Source organism: Planococcus citri, chromosome 1 (genome assembly GCF_950023065.1).
Source record: "Planococcus citri chromosome 1, ihPlaCitr1.1, whole genome shotgun sequence".
Taxonomy (NCBI): Eukaryota; Metazoa; Arthropoda; class Insecta; order Hemiptera; family Pseudococcidae; genus Planococcus; species Planococcus citri.
The window spans coordinates 3,700,494-3,715,803 of NC_088677.1; the positions used below are offsets into that span (position 1 = coordinate 3,700,494).

The following is a 15,310-nucleotide window of genomic DNA, read 5'->3' on the forward strand; positions in this document are numbered from 1 at the left end:
GCTGAAGATAAATGTTTCTTCAGTGTTTGAATATTTCTCTCTGCTAGCCCATTGGTAGCAGGATGACCTAGCACGATGAATTTCTGGGAAATACTTCGATTTTTACAATATGTTGAGAAGGTTTCACTAGTGAAAATTTTAGCATTGTCGGAAACGATTATTTCAGGAAATCCAGTTTGAGCAAAAACTGAATTCAACATTTCGATTGTAGATTCTGAAGAGGGTGCATTTCTCTGAAAGCCTACCTCCATCCATTTTGATTTCGCATCAACAACAACTAGAAAATGGTATCCTTGAAATGGACTGGCATAGTCAATACGAATGTGCTGCCAATTGCTGCTAGGCTCATCCCAAGGATGTAGAGGAGCTTTTGCAGGACTTTTCTGAGCTGTGGTGCATTTTTCACAATCTCTCACCATACACTTAATTTCCAGTATCCTTATCGATGTTTTTCCAATATAGATATTTTTGAGCCAGCTACTTCATTTTTGTTACTCCGATGTGCGTATGGTGGAGTTTATTGAGAGCAATTTTTCAAAGGGACTCAGGAATGACAATTCAATGACCTCTGTAAGCTACACCATCATCGATTGTAAATAAGCTGTCTGCATCACTAGTTAATTGTAGATTTTGAATAATTTGCTGGGCTTTGTTATAGCTTGCAGATTCGCTTTTGATTCCATCATACATTGGAGTATTTGATGAGATTTGATTTGATGTATAGGTAGTGGTGAGAAAAATTTGATGAACTTCTTCGGTGGGACCTACGGATACTATATTACTACAGGGGGGAGAGGCAAACTAAGTTTGCAAACCATTTTAATTTTTCTTGAAATTTTGTTAAAAAATGTAAAAAAAAAAATGTTTCAGGTTCAAATAAGTTGTGAAATGTTGGAAAATTTAGATAATCTTAGTGAACTCCTTCATTTTTGGACAATTTTTGAAAATTGAAAATTTGATAAATTTACATACTAGACAAATGAAACATCAGTTTCTAGTCCATTTTCAATCACCCTAATCGATTGACGATGGTGGTTTAAAATTGCTCTAGAGCTTCCAGAGAATCTTTGGATTTTCGAATTTCAAAATTTTTGGTTTTGAAAATCGACCCAAGGAATCACAAAAACGGTTGATTCAAGTTTGTTCAACCTAAAATTCATTTTGATAATTTTTATGATTTTTTTAAAACACTAGTTAGGTATAAAATCCAAAAATTTGCCTGAAAATGCACCGAAGGCCCCAGAACGCGAATGATTCGAAATCATCAATCCAGAAGTGTTCGTATGGGGGATATTGTGGTTAAGAAAGAATATTTCTGGAAAAGCAGCTGCCCAACCGCACATTATGAACTTTTTGGAAATTTAAAAAAAGTGTTGCCCCAAAAATCAATTTTTTTCCTCATTTAGGTATTTCGAAAGTGGTTGTCAAAGCATATTTATTAGGGTGGATCCTGAGAAAAGAAGTCGCAGGATTTTGACCAAATTCAGCAGAGACCTTCGTTTTGAGTTGAAAGTTATTCAGAAATTTTTTTAGCTCCAGATGTGCCTCTAGAGGGGAGAAATCGGTCCTCAAACAGGGGTCCTTTTTGAAAAATACTTGGTTTTTTCGTTCCTGACGCTGCCCAACCTGTTTTGGAAAGTAATTGGGATTCTCTTGCTCTTGCTATTGCCATAAAAATCCGAGATACGTACCTTTTGGGGTTCCATCATGAGTGGTTGAAAATTTGCAAAACGCTTATTTTTGGGTAGGTAAATTTGTGTTTTGAAAATTTTTTCTTCTCAATAGTTCGCATTAATTATGCTAGAACATCGAAAGATATCATTTCTGAAAATGGAGAAATATTTTGGAAAACAGTGGTGCCAATTTTTAGTTTACTTGGTTTAGCTGATTCCAAAGAAATTGAAAATGAGAGCCAAAAACACAAACCATATTTTTTTCATTGGTAATATTGACTAAAAAATTGGCACCACTGTATTCCAAAGTGTTTAACCCCTTTCAGAAATTATGTGTGTTTTTTTACTCAAGGATTAGGAACCATTTGAGAAAAAAACTTTGAAAATATCTACAAATTTTCATTCCGCATTCAGAAATGACCATTAGCAACAATTTGGCCTACGAGTATTTTAATTTAAAAATAGACACGTTCATTCCATATTTACGAGCACATGTCTAAAAATTTTTACATCTTGTTCGTATATCCAGCACTTTTTTCGTTAGGCCCATGTACGAATTGGAAAGTTTTCAAACTTACTTAGTTCAAAAAACTTTCGATACGATGATCGAAGACACGATGTTTTCAAAGTTTATATCTTCTGCTTTAAAGTCTTGCCAAAAAAAAAAATACCCTCAAACGGTTTTTATTTCTGCAGGTCATCGAAGGACGACCAACTACGCACTTACGTGCTTTTTCAACTACTTCCTCACACCAAGACGTTTTTTCTTATGTTACTGTTGTACATATGTACCACAAACGCATGAAATCGAATTATATTTATTTATGTAATAGAAAAAAATACCTATATATAAGATAACATTTTCAACAATTGAATAGGAACGTGTAAAAATTACAATGGTTCTTATTGAAAGTCTCGATATTTGCTTTCTACAAGTTATAAATTTTTCCAAAAAGATTTATATTGTAACGTACCTATATAAATTTGATTTAGATAGAATAAGAATATATAGGTAGCTGGTAGGTAGTAAATATACGAGCAATATCGTATACGTATATCCAGCAGCATTCGTAATAATATGTAGTAATTCAGTATGCGAAGGATGTTTCGGATAAAAAAAAATTGAGTATGATTGATATGGTATGGCAGAGACGAGAACGAAGACACGAAAAAGACATTTTAAAATTATAATACTGAATATCCTATAAAGTTTTGTTCCGATGCTGTAATACATTTTTTCTCATCTATAGGCAAAAGTATATAGCAATATAGCGTAGCTTTGCAGCGTACTGACTGGAAAGTATAAACTCGATATCACAGTTTGGCGAGTATTCGCTTTTAAAATGCAATTGCCTTTGCCACACGCGATTCACTCTTAAACGCTTTCTGCTGTTTTGATGAGTTTTTCGGCCTCGTGTATGGCGTTGATGCTGTTCGTATTGTTGGCTGGTAATTTGATATTTTGTAATTCCGTATCGATTACTGGATACGTAATCGAACGTCTGAAATCCATTACTTCGTCTGTAAAATATTTTCAAGATGAGTGGAATTTATTTCAAATTGTTTCGAGCATGAGAATACAGCTAAAGAGTACACTTTATTTAATATTTACTTATCGAATAAATGGCAATTTATGCCACTTGAGGAGAATTACAACGAGGAGGGAGAGGCACTGTATAAAATTGAGTTGTTCCCTTCAAATTTTGAGATCGGCAACTCAATTCACACTGTCGTAGTTTGGGATGTTGTGTTATCAGACTCGTAATAATTTTATAGTCCGGCATATGACAATAGGAATAATTGCACCCCCCACCGCCGATCTTCCAGGACAACTTTTTTCTTAAAGGGGACATCCTAAGGAACATTTCAAAGAAAATTTGCCCAAAAAAAAGTTGGCCTTAATTACAAAATGGCGGCCTGTTTCATTGACAGGTCAGCCGAAATCGCAGATTTTGCGTTTCAACATAGGACTTGCACGAAATTTTTCAAATTTTACAAAGGTAGATCGAAAGATCATGCAAAAATTTAACACCTGTCAAAATTCTAAGTGCTAAAGTGCGTTTTTCGATTTTTAGTGAATTTTTGAAAATCTAATTTATGCCAAAAATGAGGGAAAAAATCAAAATTTTACCAAATTGACCAGGAAAGCTGAAATTTGGAATATACCCTATTTTCGACATGCCAAATATATTGGAAACGGTTTCAACCCGTTTTGAGCAGTTCTGGAGCCTCCAGCAGATTTTTGAAACTAGAAATTCCCACAAAATTCCATCAAATTGGAGTTGTAAAACTGGAATTTATTCTAAAAACTAATTTCAATGTGCTACGAAGTACTGTAGGTGAATTTCAAGTCGTTTCGGAGCCTCCAGCGACTTTTTGAAAATTCCTGAAGCATCCAGGAGATTTTTGAAACTTGAAATTTCCCCAAAATTTCATCAAATTGAGATGAAGAGTCAAAATTCATTCTGCAAACTAATTTCAATACGCAACGAAGTTGACTGCTGGTGAATTTCAAGTCGTTTTGGAGCCTCCAGCGACTTTTTGAAAGGCTGTATGACGTTTTTTTGGAAAATTGAAATTTCCTAAAAGTAGCTAAGAGCTTCAAAACCATTTGAAACCATCACGTAGTCTGCGAAGTAAATTTCAGCTTGCCAACTCCATTTGATAAATTATTGTTGCAGGAATTTCAAGTATAACAAATCTACTGGAGGCTCCAGTAATTTTCAAAAAAGTCGCTGGAGGCTCTAAAATGACTTGAACCCACCTGAAGTCGTCTTCAGAGGGTGTTAAAATTGGAATATTGAGTAAATTTCATATTTCCATCTCCATTTGATGAAATTTTGCGAAAATTTAAAGTTTCAAAAATGTGCTGGAGGCTTCAGGAATTTTCAAAAAGTCGCTGGAGGCTCCAAAACGATTTAAAATCCACCAGCAGCCCACTTCGTAGCGTATTGAAATTAGTTTGCAGAATGAATTTCGACTCTCCATCTCAGTTTGATGAAATTTTTGGGAAATTTAAAGTTTCAAAAATCTACCGGAGGCTCCAGTAATTTTCAAAAAAGTCGCTGGAAACTCTAAAATGACTTGAACCCACCTGAAGTCGTCTTCAGAGGGTGTTAAAATTGGAGTGTAGAGTTAATTTCAGCTTTCCATCTCAGTTTGAAGAAATTTTGGGGAAATTTCAAGTTTCAAAAATCTCCTGGATGCTTCAGGAATTTTCAAAAAGTCGCTGGAGGCTCTAAAACGACTTGAAATTCACCTACAGTACTTCGTAGCGTATTGAAATTAGTTTTTAGAATAAATTTCAGCTTTACAACTCCAATTTGATGGAATTTTGTGGGAATTTCGAGTTTCAAAAATCTGATGGAGGCTCCAGAACTGCTCAAAACGGATTGAAACCGTTTCCAGTCGATTTGGCATGTCGAAAATAGGATATATCCCAAATTTCAGCTTTCTTGGTCAATTTGGTAAAATTTTGATTTTTTCCCCTCATTTTTGGCCTAAATTCGATTTTCAAAAATTCACCAAAAATCGAAAGACGCACTTGAGCCCTTGAAATTTTGACAGGTGATGAATTTTTGCATGATCTCTCGATCTACCTTTGTAAAGTTTGAAAAAGTTCGTGCAAGTCCTATGTTAAAACGCAAAATCTGCGATTTCGGCTTACCTGTCAATCAAAATGGCCGCCATTTTGTAAGTAAGGCCAACTTTTTCTTTGACAAGTTTGCTTTAAGATGTTCCTTAGGACGTCCCCTTTAAGAAAAAAGTTGTCGCGGAGGATCGGCGGGGGGGGGGGGGGGGGTTGCAATTACTCCCGAAAAATTTTCATTCGGCACCCCCCCCCCTTTCAAAAAACAGAGATGGAACCAAATATTTGCCTCTGGCTCGCATTTTAATTTTCACTTTGGTAAATTCTTGAAGAATGATAAGATAGATTTTTCCTATCTCGTGATCATTAAAAATTTCAATTACATCTAAATTGATTTTGAAAAATGAGGTTCATGCTGATCATACGATGATTTAAAAGATTAGATAATTCAAATAGGTAAATTAATTTCATCGAATGAAGTTTTAATTGGTATGTAGTACATAGATCATTATTTGCTCATCCAAGTTGAATTTCTGTCCTCTGATGAGTATTTCCGAGAATTTTCTATCGTTTGAATAGTATTATCGTATTGTTAACCCAAAAAATGCTTCAGCGTAGAAGAGATGCGTCCCCTGCCATCCGATAGTAACCGCTGGGAAACGATTCGAGACTCGAGTGATGAAATCTTTGGAATGTGGACAAAACTAGATTTTGAAACATTTGAAAGAACACCCTCTCTGGCCAGTTCCTCAACCAAGACGATATTTTGGGAAATCTACGAGACCTTTGTTGATATGGCCAAAAATGTCTCCATGGCCACGAAAGAATCGCTGCTTGAAGACCTGTTCGGGCACGGAAACGGAAACATCGAGTGGATGCGCCGCCGTTTCTTACATCGTTTCCCCAAATCAAAAAAATCAGTTGGAATTTCCAGTAATTCATATTAATTTCGCTTTATTACACGCAAAGAGAGTAATAATGATTACGATCTCGTATTGCAAGCTGGTAACTTGGATTTGTCTTACTCTTCATCTTCCTAATGTCTAACGCAGTGGCCATTCGGCTACCATAAATTTATAGAATTTATGGCAGCAGAATGGCCACTACCTTTGACATTACGGAAGATTACCTTGAATCAAAACTAAGATCTCCAACCCAGAGAATCCTCGAAAATTTACAATGAAAACGATGTAATTAATGAACTATAGCGAAAGAATTAGCAGAATACGTTGATGGGTACAGATTCGATTATCTCTGCAAATTCCAAAAGTTCTCAACCCGGTGTCCATGGCGATTAAAACTCTTTTAAGAAAAAAAATAACGTCACATACTGGGCAAACACCAAATCGATTTATCGAATTTAATACAAGAATCTTGTACGTAAAAATCCGAAATCGCTGATGCTTTATAAAAATGTTGTAAAAATTGACGAATTGTCTTCCACAAAAAATCGACCAATATGCATGTTTGATTTCTGTATCACTTTTGTTTTGAACTTGTGGGTTGAAGCTGCGATAACTAAAGTTTCCAAATACCTATAGTTGAAGATAACAGTACCTCCAAGAAGGATTGCTATATAAAGTCCACCCTTCGATTCGTTGAATTATGTGATGTGGGAAGAATATGGAATCGTGGGCTTATTAGAAAAGCTAGTACCTACATATAACTATTCTACAGAGTACAGACAATTATTTTGCGGTCATTCAACAACCTACTTCAAAACTAGAAAGGAACTCATCATAGGACAAATCCGGAATAGACTACGTTATTACCTATAGAAGAAAATTTTTATAAAGATATCAATTTGAAGGACCGGGATTATCCGCACAATAAATCTAAAGGAATACGCGCACTAATATTCGAAGTAAAAGTATCCAAATCAACTTGATTCGTTAAAGCCATCAATGAACTCGTCGACTAAGTATTTTAATGTTTATTGAAAACCTTTCACGGATGCTTTGGATAATCCAAATCGATTTTATCCCTTTGGTTAACATTTCCAACTGAATTAAAATGCAGATATCTTATCGAAAAAAACGTAGTCCTATTCTACATACCTTATTGTGAACGAAAATTACATTTCAACAAAATCTAAGCCAATTTCAAATTCATAATCAATAAATTCAAAATGAGGATCATTTTGAATTTATTGATCATGAATTTGAAACTGGGTTAGATTTTGTTGAAATGTAATTTTCGTTCACAATAAGGTATGTAGAATAGGACTATACTTTTTCGATAAGATATCTGCATTTTCTAGTGTTACTGGGAAATGTAATCCGATGATATAAAATCGATTTGAATTATTATCCAAAGCATCCATGAAAGGCAGCACCTTAATAAATTTCTTATGAAAATAAATTATTTTGCCTAAACTTCTTGCTGTCTCATGCATATCGTTTCCTACCTAATTCATATTACCTACTACCCCCTCCCCCTACCCGCTCTCCGATCCTCGCTAAAGTGCATTTTTCGATTTTTGGCGAATTTTTAAAAATCAAATTTTTGCCAAAAATGAGAAAAAAATCAAAATTTTACTGAAAGGTGTCTAGAAAGCTGAAATTTGGAATATAGGTACCCTATTTTTGATCGGCCAAATCGATTGGAAACGGTTTAAAACCATTTTGAGCCGTTCTGGAGTCTCCAGTAGATCTTTGAAACTTGAAATTTTCACAAAATTTCATCGAAGTTGGAAATCTAAAATTCTTGCTGCACTCTGCTGGTGAGTTCAAGTCATTTTGGTCTTGTGAAGTCGAAATTCACTCCGCAACTAATTATGGGTTTCAAGTCGTTTTGAATCTTCCAGCTATTTTTTGGACCTTGATAGCCGATAAGGTAGGTACCCGTTATTTTTTTTTCAAAATCAGTGTATTCCAGTCTGAAACTTATTTTTTGTTCATCGATTTCATACTTCTTCAAAAATATGAAAAATTACCCTTCCGCCATCGTTCGAGCAAGAAAGATAAAATTCGGGTTGCATTCTATTTTGGACGTTGTTTCGAAGTGGATTGCAGGCAATTCGAATCCGTTTTGGGGCATCCAGCGAATTTTTAGAAATTTCTGTTTTTCCAAAAATGTCACAAAATCTGTCCGAATCGACTTTAACGCGTATTTTGAAGAGTGAATTTTGGCTTTACAAATTCCATTTGATGAAATTTTGTGTAAATTTCAAGTTTAAAAAATGTACCGGAGGCTCCAGTAATTTTTAGAAAGTCGCTGGTGACTCCAAAATCACTTGAAATCTATCCGTAGTCGACTTCATGGCGTATTGAAATTAGTTTACAGAATGAATATTTCATGAAATTCGAAATATCAAGTTTCAAAAATCTGCTGAAGGCTGTAGGAATTTTCAAAAAATGCTCCAAATTCACTTGCACTCACCAGCAGTCAACTTAATGGTGTGTTTAAGTTGCAGTCTAGCGTGAATTTTGGATTTCCAGCTTCATTTGATGAAATTTTGTGGAAATTTCAAGTTCCAAAAATCTGAAGAAGGCTCCAAAACTAAGGCTGGGCAAGTCTCAAATTAGAAAAATATCAAGACTGGAAAATATCACTTTGACTATGAAAAATGATTCTTCAAGGGTAGCCACCTGCTTTTGTTGTACCTATAGGGGACCTTGCCTTAAGATGGCACAACTTTTTTTCCGAAGCCTGGTACTCCTAAAGTATCCAACCAAAATGAACAAAAATTTGATGGAAGGTCCCTCAGACTATCTACTACTTACCACCAGAAACGTAAAACTTTTGGTTTCAAACTCTTGTCTCAATCGAATGAATTGTAAGTAAGGTCAAATGCGCCGATGGTGCAAATTCAATTTTAAAAGTAAAACTGTAACATTAAGTATATTGTTTGAATTCAATTGAAAGTATCATATTGAATGCATTAGGATCCCTAATTTAACCCATTTTATTTGTTTAGAGGCTGGAGTTTTTTTTAGTGAAATTTGGCTGACAATCTCACTTTTTTCAATCTTTTTGCAACAATAGGTACATTTTTATGAAATACAGTATGCTCTCGATAACTCTAAATTCAAGGGGAATGGTCATTCATTCGGCTTATAGAGGTTTTCTAGGTAATCAGTTTCGAGTTATGCGGGTTAGATTTTGAGAATGTTCGAGTTATAGAGGTCTTACGAAATGAATGAATTGAGAGATATGTAAGTGCATAAAAGATAGAAGTACCGTAAAGTGGGGTGAATAGAAACAAAAACTGGGAATTTTGTTTATGCTGTGCGCAGTAGCTACACTTGAGTCGGAAAGATGCACACTCAACAGGAATTACTAGGTACAACCTTCCAGATGTTAAAAAAATTAACCCGGCCAATATTGGACAACCTGGTGAGATTTCATCACCGAAAATGAGCACCATGCTTTTTTACTGATTTTTTTTAAGCTAACAATGTTGGTCTAGAAATATATGTTCTAGTTGTACTGTGGTATTGAAAGTTGAAATAATCGCTTAATTGGAATGTTCTACAACTTTTTCAATCATCATAAGTACAAATTCTGTCAATAAAAATGTTTGTGGCTGAAGAATAGAAAAAATGAATTTTTTTTTTTGAAAAGTGGGGTGAATAGAAACACGTGTTTTCTATTGTTTTTACGTGAGAAAAAGTAAGCCTGATTCGTTTTGCAGACTGTACTGACTGTACAACGGCACATTGACTGCATTTCATGTCTTGAATCCAGAAAGAATACAAGATGACATTGAATTTTGGCAAAATATGACTAAATTGTGAAAATTTTGGAAAATCATACTGAAAATATAGGGATATTTTTAATTTTTATTGAAATAGTAATTTTTAATGGTTTTTTTATCATAAATTACAACGAAAATGTGTTTTTAACAATATGTGGCAATAATTTGCACGAATTCGTTCATTTACTGTGGTAAAATTGGGGGAAAAGGGGAGTGTTTCTATTCACCCCACTCTTAAGGTGAATAGAAAATTGCCTATTATTTGGACCTGGGTGCTAGGTGTGTGTCTGGAGGTTAAATATAAACACTGCATATTAAAGTGTAGGTCAAGATCAAACTTTTGAGCCATCGCACAGCTCTGTAACTCAATTTGTCTTTGAGATACAGCGCTTCAAACTTCAAAATTGTTTCTATTCACCTCACTTTACGGTATGAGTTGAAATATTCGAGTTATAGAGGTAAACGTCGGACAATGTGCGACTTATAGAGGCTTTCTTTGCTACTTTCGGTAAACATCACAATTATGTTACAGCTCATTTTTACCGGATTTCACGTTCTCATTTGGTCCCAAGCAAAACTGTAGTCCCATAAGAAACCATGTAAAAATGGTATGCTTGTCGTTCAAATTTCTCAATGAATAAGACACTTGTTGATAAAAAACGTATTTAAAACAAAAATTTAGACTTTCTAACACATCATAATATTATAAAACTTGTTTTTTTTTTTAACACAACATTTCAGAGAAAACTGAAACTGAAAATTAGCAAATTCTACCCGTTTTTGTTGAAGAAAAGCTCTTGCTTTTGAGGCTGTGCCATCATAGAACTGGTTATACAAATTCAAATTTTAGTCAATTTTGAATGAACATGAACACTAATGAAAAAACTGAGTAGCGCATTGAAAAGTAGATGAAATTTCACACATTATAATAAGATACTTTCAGTCACTTTTAGTAATGAAACTAATTTGGAAGAGCTTCTGGTAAAAATTGCAACAATCACAAATTTTTACGCAAAAAACAAAAATAAGTTCTCAAGAAAGCAAGGTAGTTGTTTGAGCAGGTACAACTAAGTATGTTGAAAAGTCCAAGATGTGAAGCACAAAGACAGGGTGTAGTTGGTTTTTACATCAGCGTTGCCAGAAGACGCCAGAAAGAATTGTGCCATCTCAGGAACTGCGCCGTCATAAGGCAGGGTCCCCTAGGTACTAAACTTATATAAATGTAACATGGCAGGGGTTGTAAAAACATTTTCCATTGTTTAATTTACAAAAAATCAAAATTGAACAATGAAAATGATTTTACAACCCCTGCAGTGTTACATAAATTTAGAAATTTCATTTATAAAAAGAGGCAGATAAGAAATCACAATGGTGATAAAAACCTTTCTCATTGTTCAATTTTGAAAATTCAAAGTTTTACTCCAGGTGGAGCCAAAAACATGCTCTTCAAAATTAAATTTTTACCACCCATTGTGTTTGCTTAACTCAAAATTTATTTTCTAAAGGTTGTAAATCAATAAAACTGACGTTGGCTTCGCTTTTGATATGGCCCTTTGCCCCTTTTTATTCTTTTTTTGGTACAAATTTTTGTAATTAATTGCGTTTAAGTACTCAAGAAGTTACTACAATAATTGCAATTATAATTATAGCGTTCCGTGCCTCTTGTTAGGCCACATCTACATATGAAAATTTCAAAAAAATTGGCCCATTCATCTAAGAGAACATTCGAGCCAAAGAATTTTTCAACTTTCAGACCGAAACTAATAGTGTGCTACACACAATAAAAAGTCGGAAATATACATGGGTGCCTCCTGTACAACAATGACCATGTTAATTTTGATGTGAATGTCGACCCATCCACATCCGTCACTTTTGGATGCCACATGTCGATGTGAATTACAACCCTGTGTTGAGCTAATTGTCGATGTAATTGTTGACTGATGTTGATCTGCATTCGTTTCAACAATTGGCTCGACACAGGGTCAAAATTCACATCGACATGGGGCATCCAAAAGTGACGGATGTGGATGGATCAACGTTCACATCAAAGTTTATGTCAACCACCTGCTTCTTAAAGTTATAAAATTTGAGTTTACAAATTTTAAATTTTTTTCTCAAAAATGATTTCCTCTGATGTGGCTATTGCTCATGCTGAAAACAGCATTGATGCAAAGTCCACGTCCGAAGAAGAACAGACGAGAAGTCTGTATAATCAAAAAGTTGAACAGAAATTCCTTATATCAAAGATGGTGCAATACTTTATCAAAGAGTACTAAACTAATCCATTTTCATGTCGACATGTCGATGTTAATGTTGATGGGAAATTTGACATCAACAAATACATCCACATCAACATCATATGATCTACAACTCCAAACTGTGGAAAAGTGAATAATTTCATCAATTCCCTAAAAAACTTGTTTTCCTCATTGAACAAGACCATACTTTTGAATGTTTACTAAACTTTTAAACACTGAAACAGAACTTTTAATTCTGAAAAATTGGTCGGCATAGTTGCAGATGTAAATTTCGAGCATCGAATTTTACATCTACATGTCGAGATGGCATGTCGAGGTATCAGAAATAATGAGAAAATTTCGAAAATTTTCATTTACCTGGCTTTTGTACGGGCAGAAGATTCCTACTAAATAATTAATTGATCACTTTTCCATCATTATGTTGGAAAAAAATGTAGTCGATGTAAATGTCGATGTCGACAATTGTTGTGCAGGCTGTATCATTGTACATATCAACATGTATGTTCTTCAACGATGGATTTGTCCTATCTCATGATCATTAAAAATTCCAATTACAACAAAAAAGGTTTTCAAAAAAATGGTTCCGGGGTCATGCTAATCATACGATGATTTAAAAAGATTAGATAATTCAAGTATCTAAAATTCTAAATTAATACGTAAGTAGGTAGTAGATCTTCATTTGTCATCCATGTTGAATTTCTGTCCACTGTAAATAGCTTTAAAAATGACGAGTATTTCCGAGAATTCGTTTTTTTTAGTGTGTTTGATAACAATTGCTAGTTTGAAGAGTACATCATATTGTTTGCCTGATAAAAGCTTCACAGCAGACGAGATGCGTCCTCTGCCATCTGATACTGACTCCTGGGAAAGGATTCGAGCAACGAAATCTTTGTATGTGGACAAAACTAGATATTTAAAACATTTGACAGAACGCCCTCTCCAATTGGTTGCTCGACCAAGACAATTTGGTAAATCTACTTTCGTCGATATGGCTAAACATTTCTACATGGCTACCAACGGATCGTTGTTTGAAGGACTGTACGTGCACGAAATTGGAAACACCGAGTGGATGCGCCTCCGTTTCTCGCATCGTTTCCCCAAATTAAAGCAATCAAAATGGTTAGAATTTCCAGTAATTGATATTAATTTTGCTTTATTACACGCAGGGAGAGTAGAAATAATGGAAGATCTACTACACGAGCGTTTTAAAGAAATAGCAAAATCGTATGGCGTTGATTTTGATATTGGTAATATCTTCACTCTAATCGACAAATTAAGTTTTGAAAAACAATTACCAGTTGTCATTTTGATCGATGATTACGACGCCTCCTACCAGAAGCTTTTGTCCAATAAACATAACGATTCTCAAATGGCTAACGATTTAGTATCGTTCTACAATTCGTTTTACGAATGTATTGAAAACACCGTCGATTATATAGGACTTGCATTTGTGACTGGTTTATCGAGTTTGGAATTTGATTATTACATGGGAGGAGGCACTTATTGTTTTCCAGATTTCACCTATGGAAACAAAATGGCCGCCGTTTTTGGTTTCACAGAGGAAGAAATTGAAACCGACTTGAGATACCATGTACAGGAGTTGGCAAAAGTTAGAGCTCCCTCGTTTGGAAAACAAGCTGGAATAACATGTGACTGGAGTGACGAAGAGGTTATCAAAGATTTGTTCGAGTGGTATGGCGGTTATCAATTCGATTACCAATGCAAGTCTCCTAGAGTCTCCAATCCGGTATCAGTTATTAAAAGCTTATCCAACAAAAAAATAACAGTGTTCAGGGCAAAGTTAGAATTTATGGATGCCATGATCGAAAATTTTTATCAATATTCAAAATCATTAAAGGAGTATGAAAATGGCGTGGTAATTAGTGAAAAATCTCTCGAAGAACGAGTTGCTCCGGGAGTTCGTATCATTCCATGGTCCAATAAGATTTGTTTGACTAACGGATACTTTACGATTGACGATTATAATGGGGAAATAGTACGATTGAAATCGACTAACAAAGAAGTTGAAATGGCACTAGAAGATGCTCTAGCAAATTATGATTTCCACAGGAAAGGATATTTAGTCAACACTCGTCAACATGAATTGATTAATTTGAATCGCTATTTACATGGCGGACAGATTGAAGATGCTATGGCTACTCTGAAAACATTCAATTTGAGATCCTATAATTATTCAGAAGCCCGTGACGATGACGAGTTTATTACGGATGAAGTCCCAAAACGACTAGAAATAATATTTAACCACTCTGGTATCGAGGTTAAAACCAAACAAAATATTTTCAGACATACAACTTTGACAAATCCGTCTGGCCTTATTGATATCATCGTACTAAACCTACCACGACATTTGGCAATTATTAAAGTCGAATGTGCAAAAAACACTACATCAGTGAAAGCCATTAAAAAACTGTTACATGGTATTAAAAACGATCCAATCGCTTTCATGGATGCTTTGGATAATCCGAAGCTGTGCTATTTTATTGGTCTGCACTTTAAACTGAATAGAAATGCTGATATCGTTTTGAAAGATTGGATCCATTTTCCTTTTTACAAAGGAAAAATCAATTTCCAAGAAATCCATTGCAGTCATAGAAAAATCAAAGAACAGTTCAAACTAGAAGTTTTACCTGTTGACCGCTGCTCCCATGTTGTCGCTTTACAATAATATCTAAAGCCCCCTTTGATCAGGTTATGGGATATTTCAATGTCGTTGTGTAATCAACAGTTTTCAAAAACAACTCGAATTGACTGAGATCATTGCTATGGTGAAATTTTGGTCAAAGAGAGATAGCTCAACCTGCCTGACAAGGGAACCTCTTGAGGTGTTACACTCCGAATTGAACGGGACCACGATTTTTGGAAAGAGCATACTTTAAAACCCCCGAAACCAAATTTTCAGCTGCCCAAGTTCATTTTTTGATTTTTGGTGAATTTTTGAAAATTCAAAATTGACTGTTTTTGGTGATTTATGTTTTTTTTTTTTAAAAGTACGTACTTACTTGATCAGTGAAAATGTTCAAAATAAGTCCTAAAACTGATATTAACCCCCCCCCACCCAAATTTCGCCATT

At 34.8% G+C, this 15,310-nt stretch overlaps 1 protein-coding gene across 2 annotated transcripts in view; it reads right to left on the minus strand.

The window, feature by feature from the left end:
- Nucleotides 1-2,475: 2,475 nt before the first annotated feature.
- Nucleotides 2,476-15,310, minus strand: part of LOC135845231 (sodium-independent sulfate anion transporter-like) — a 75,251-nt gene continuing 62,416 nt past the window's right edge. For both annotated transcript variants that reach the window (XM_065363696.1, XM_065363702.1), the window contains one exon: nucleotides 2,476-3,194. In XM_065363696.1, the coding sequence (XP_065219768.1) occupies nucleotides 3,049-3,194 (146 nt within the window). In that variant the 3' untranslated portion in view covers nucleotides 2,476-3,048. The remainder of the gene's footprint in view (nucleotides 3,195-15,310) is intronic.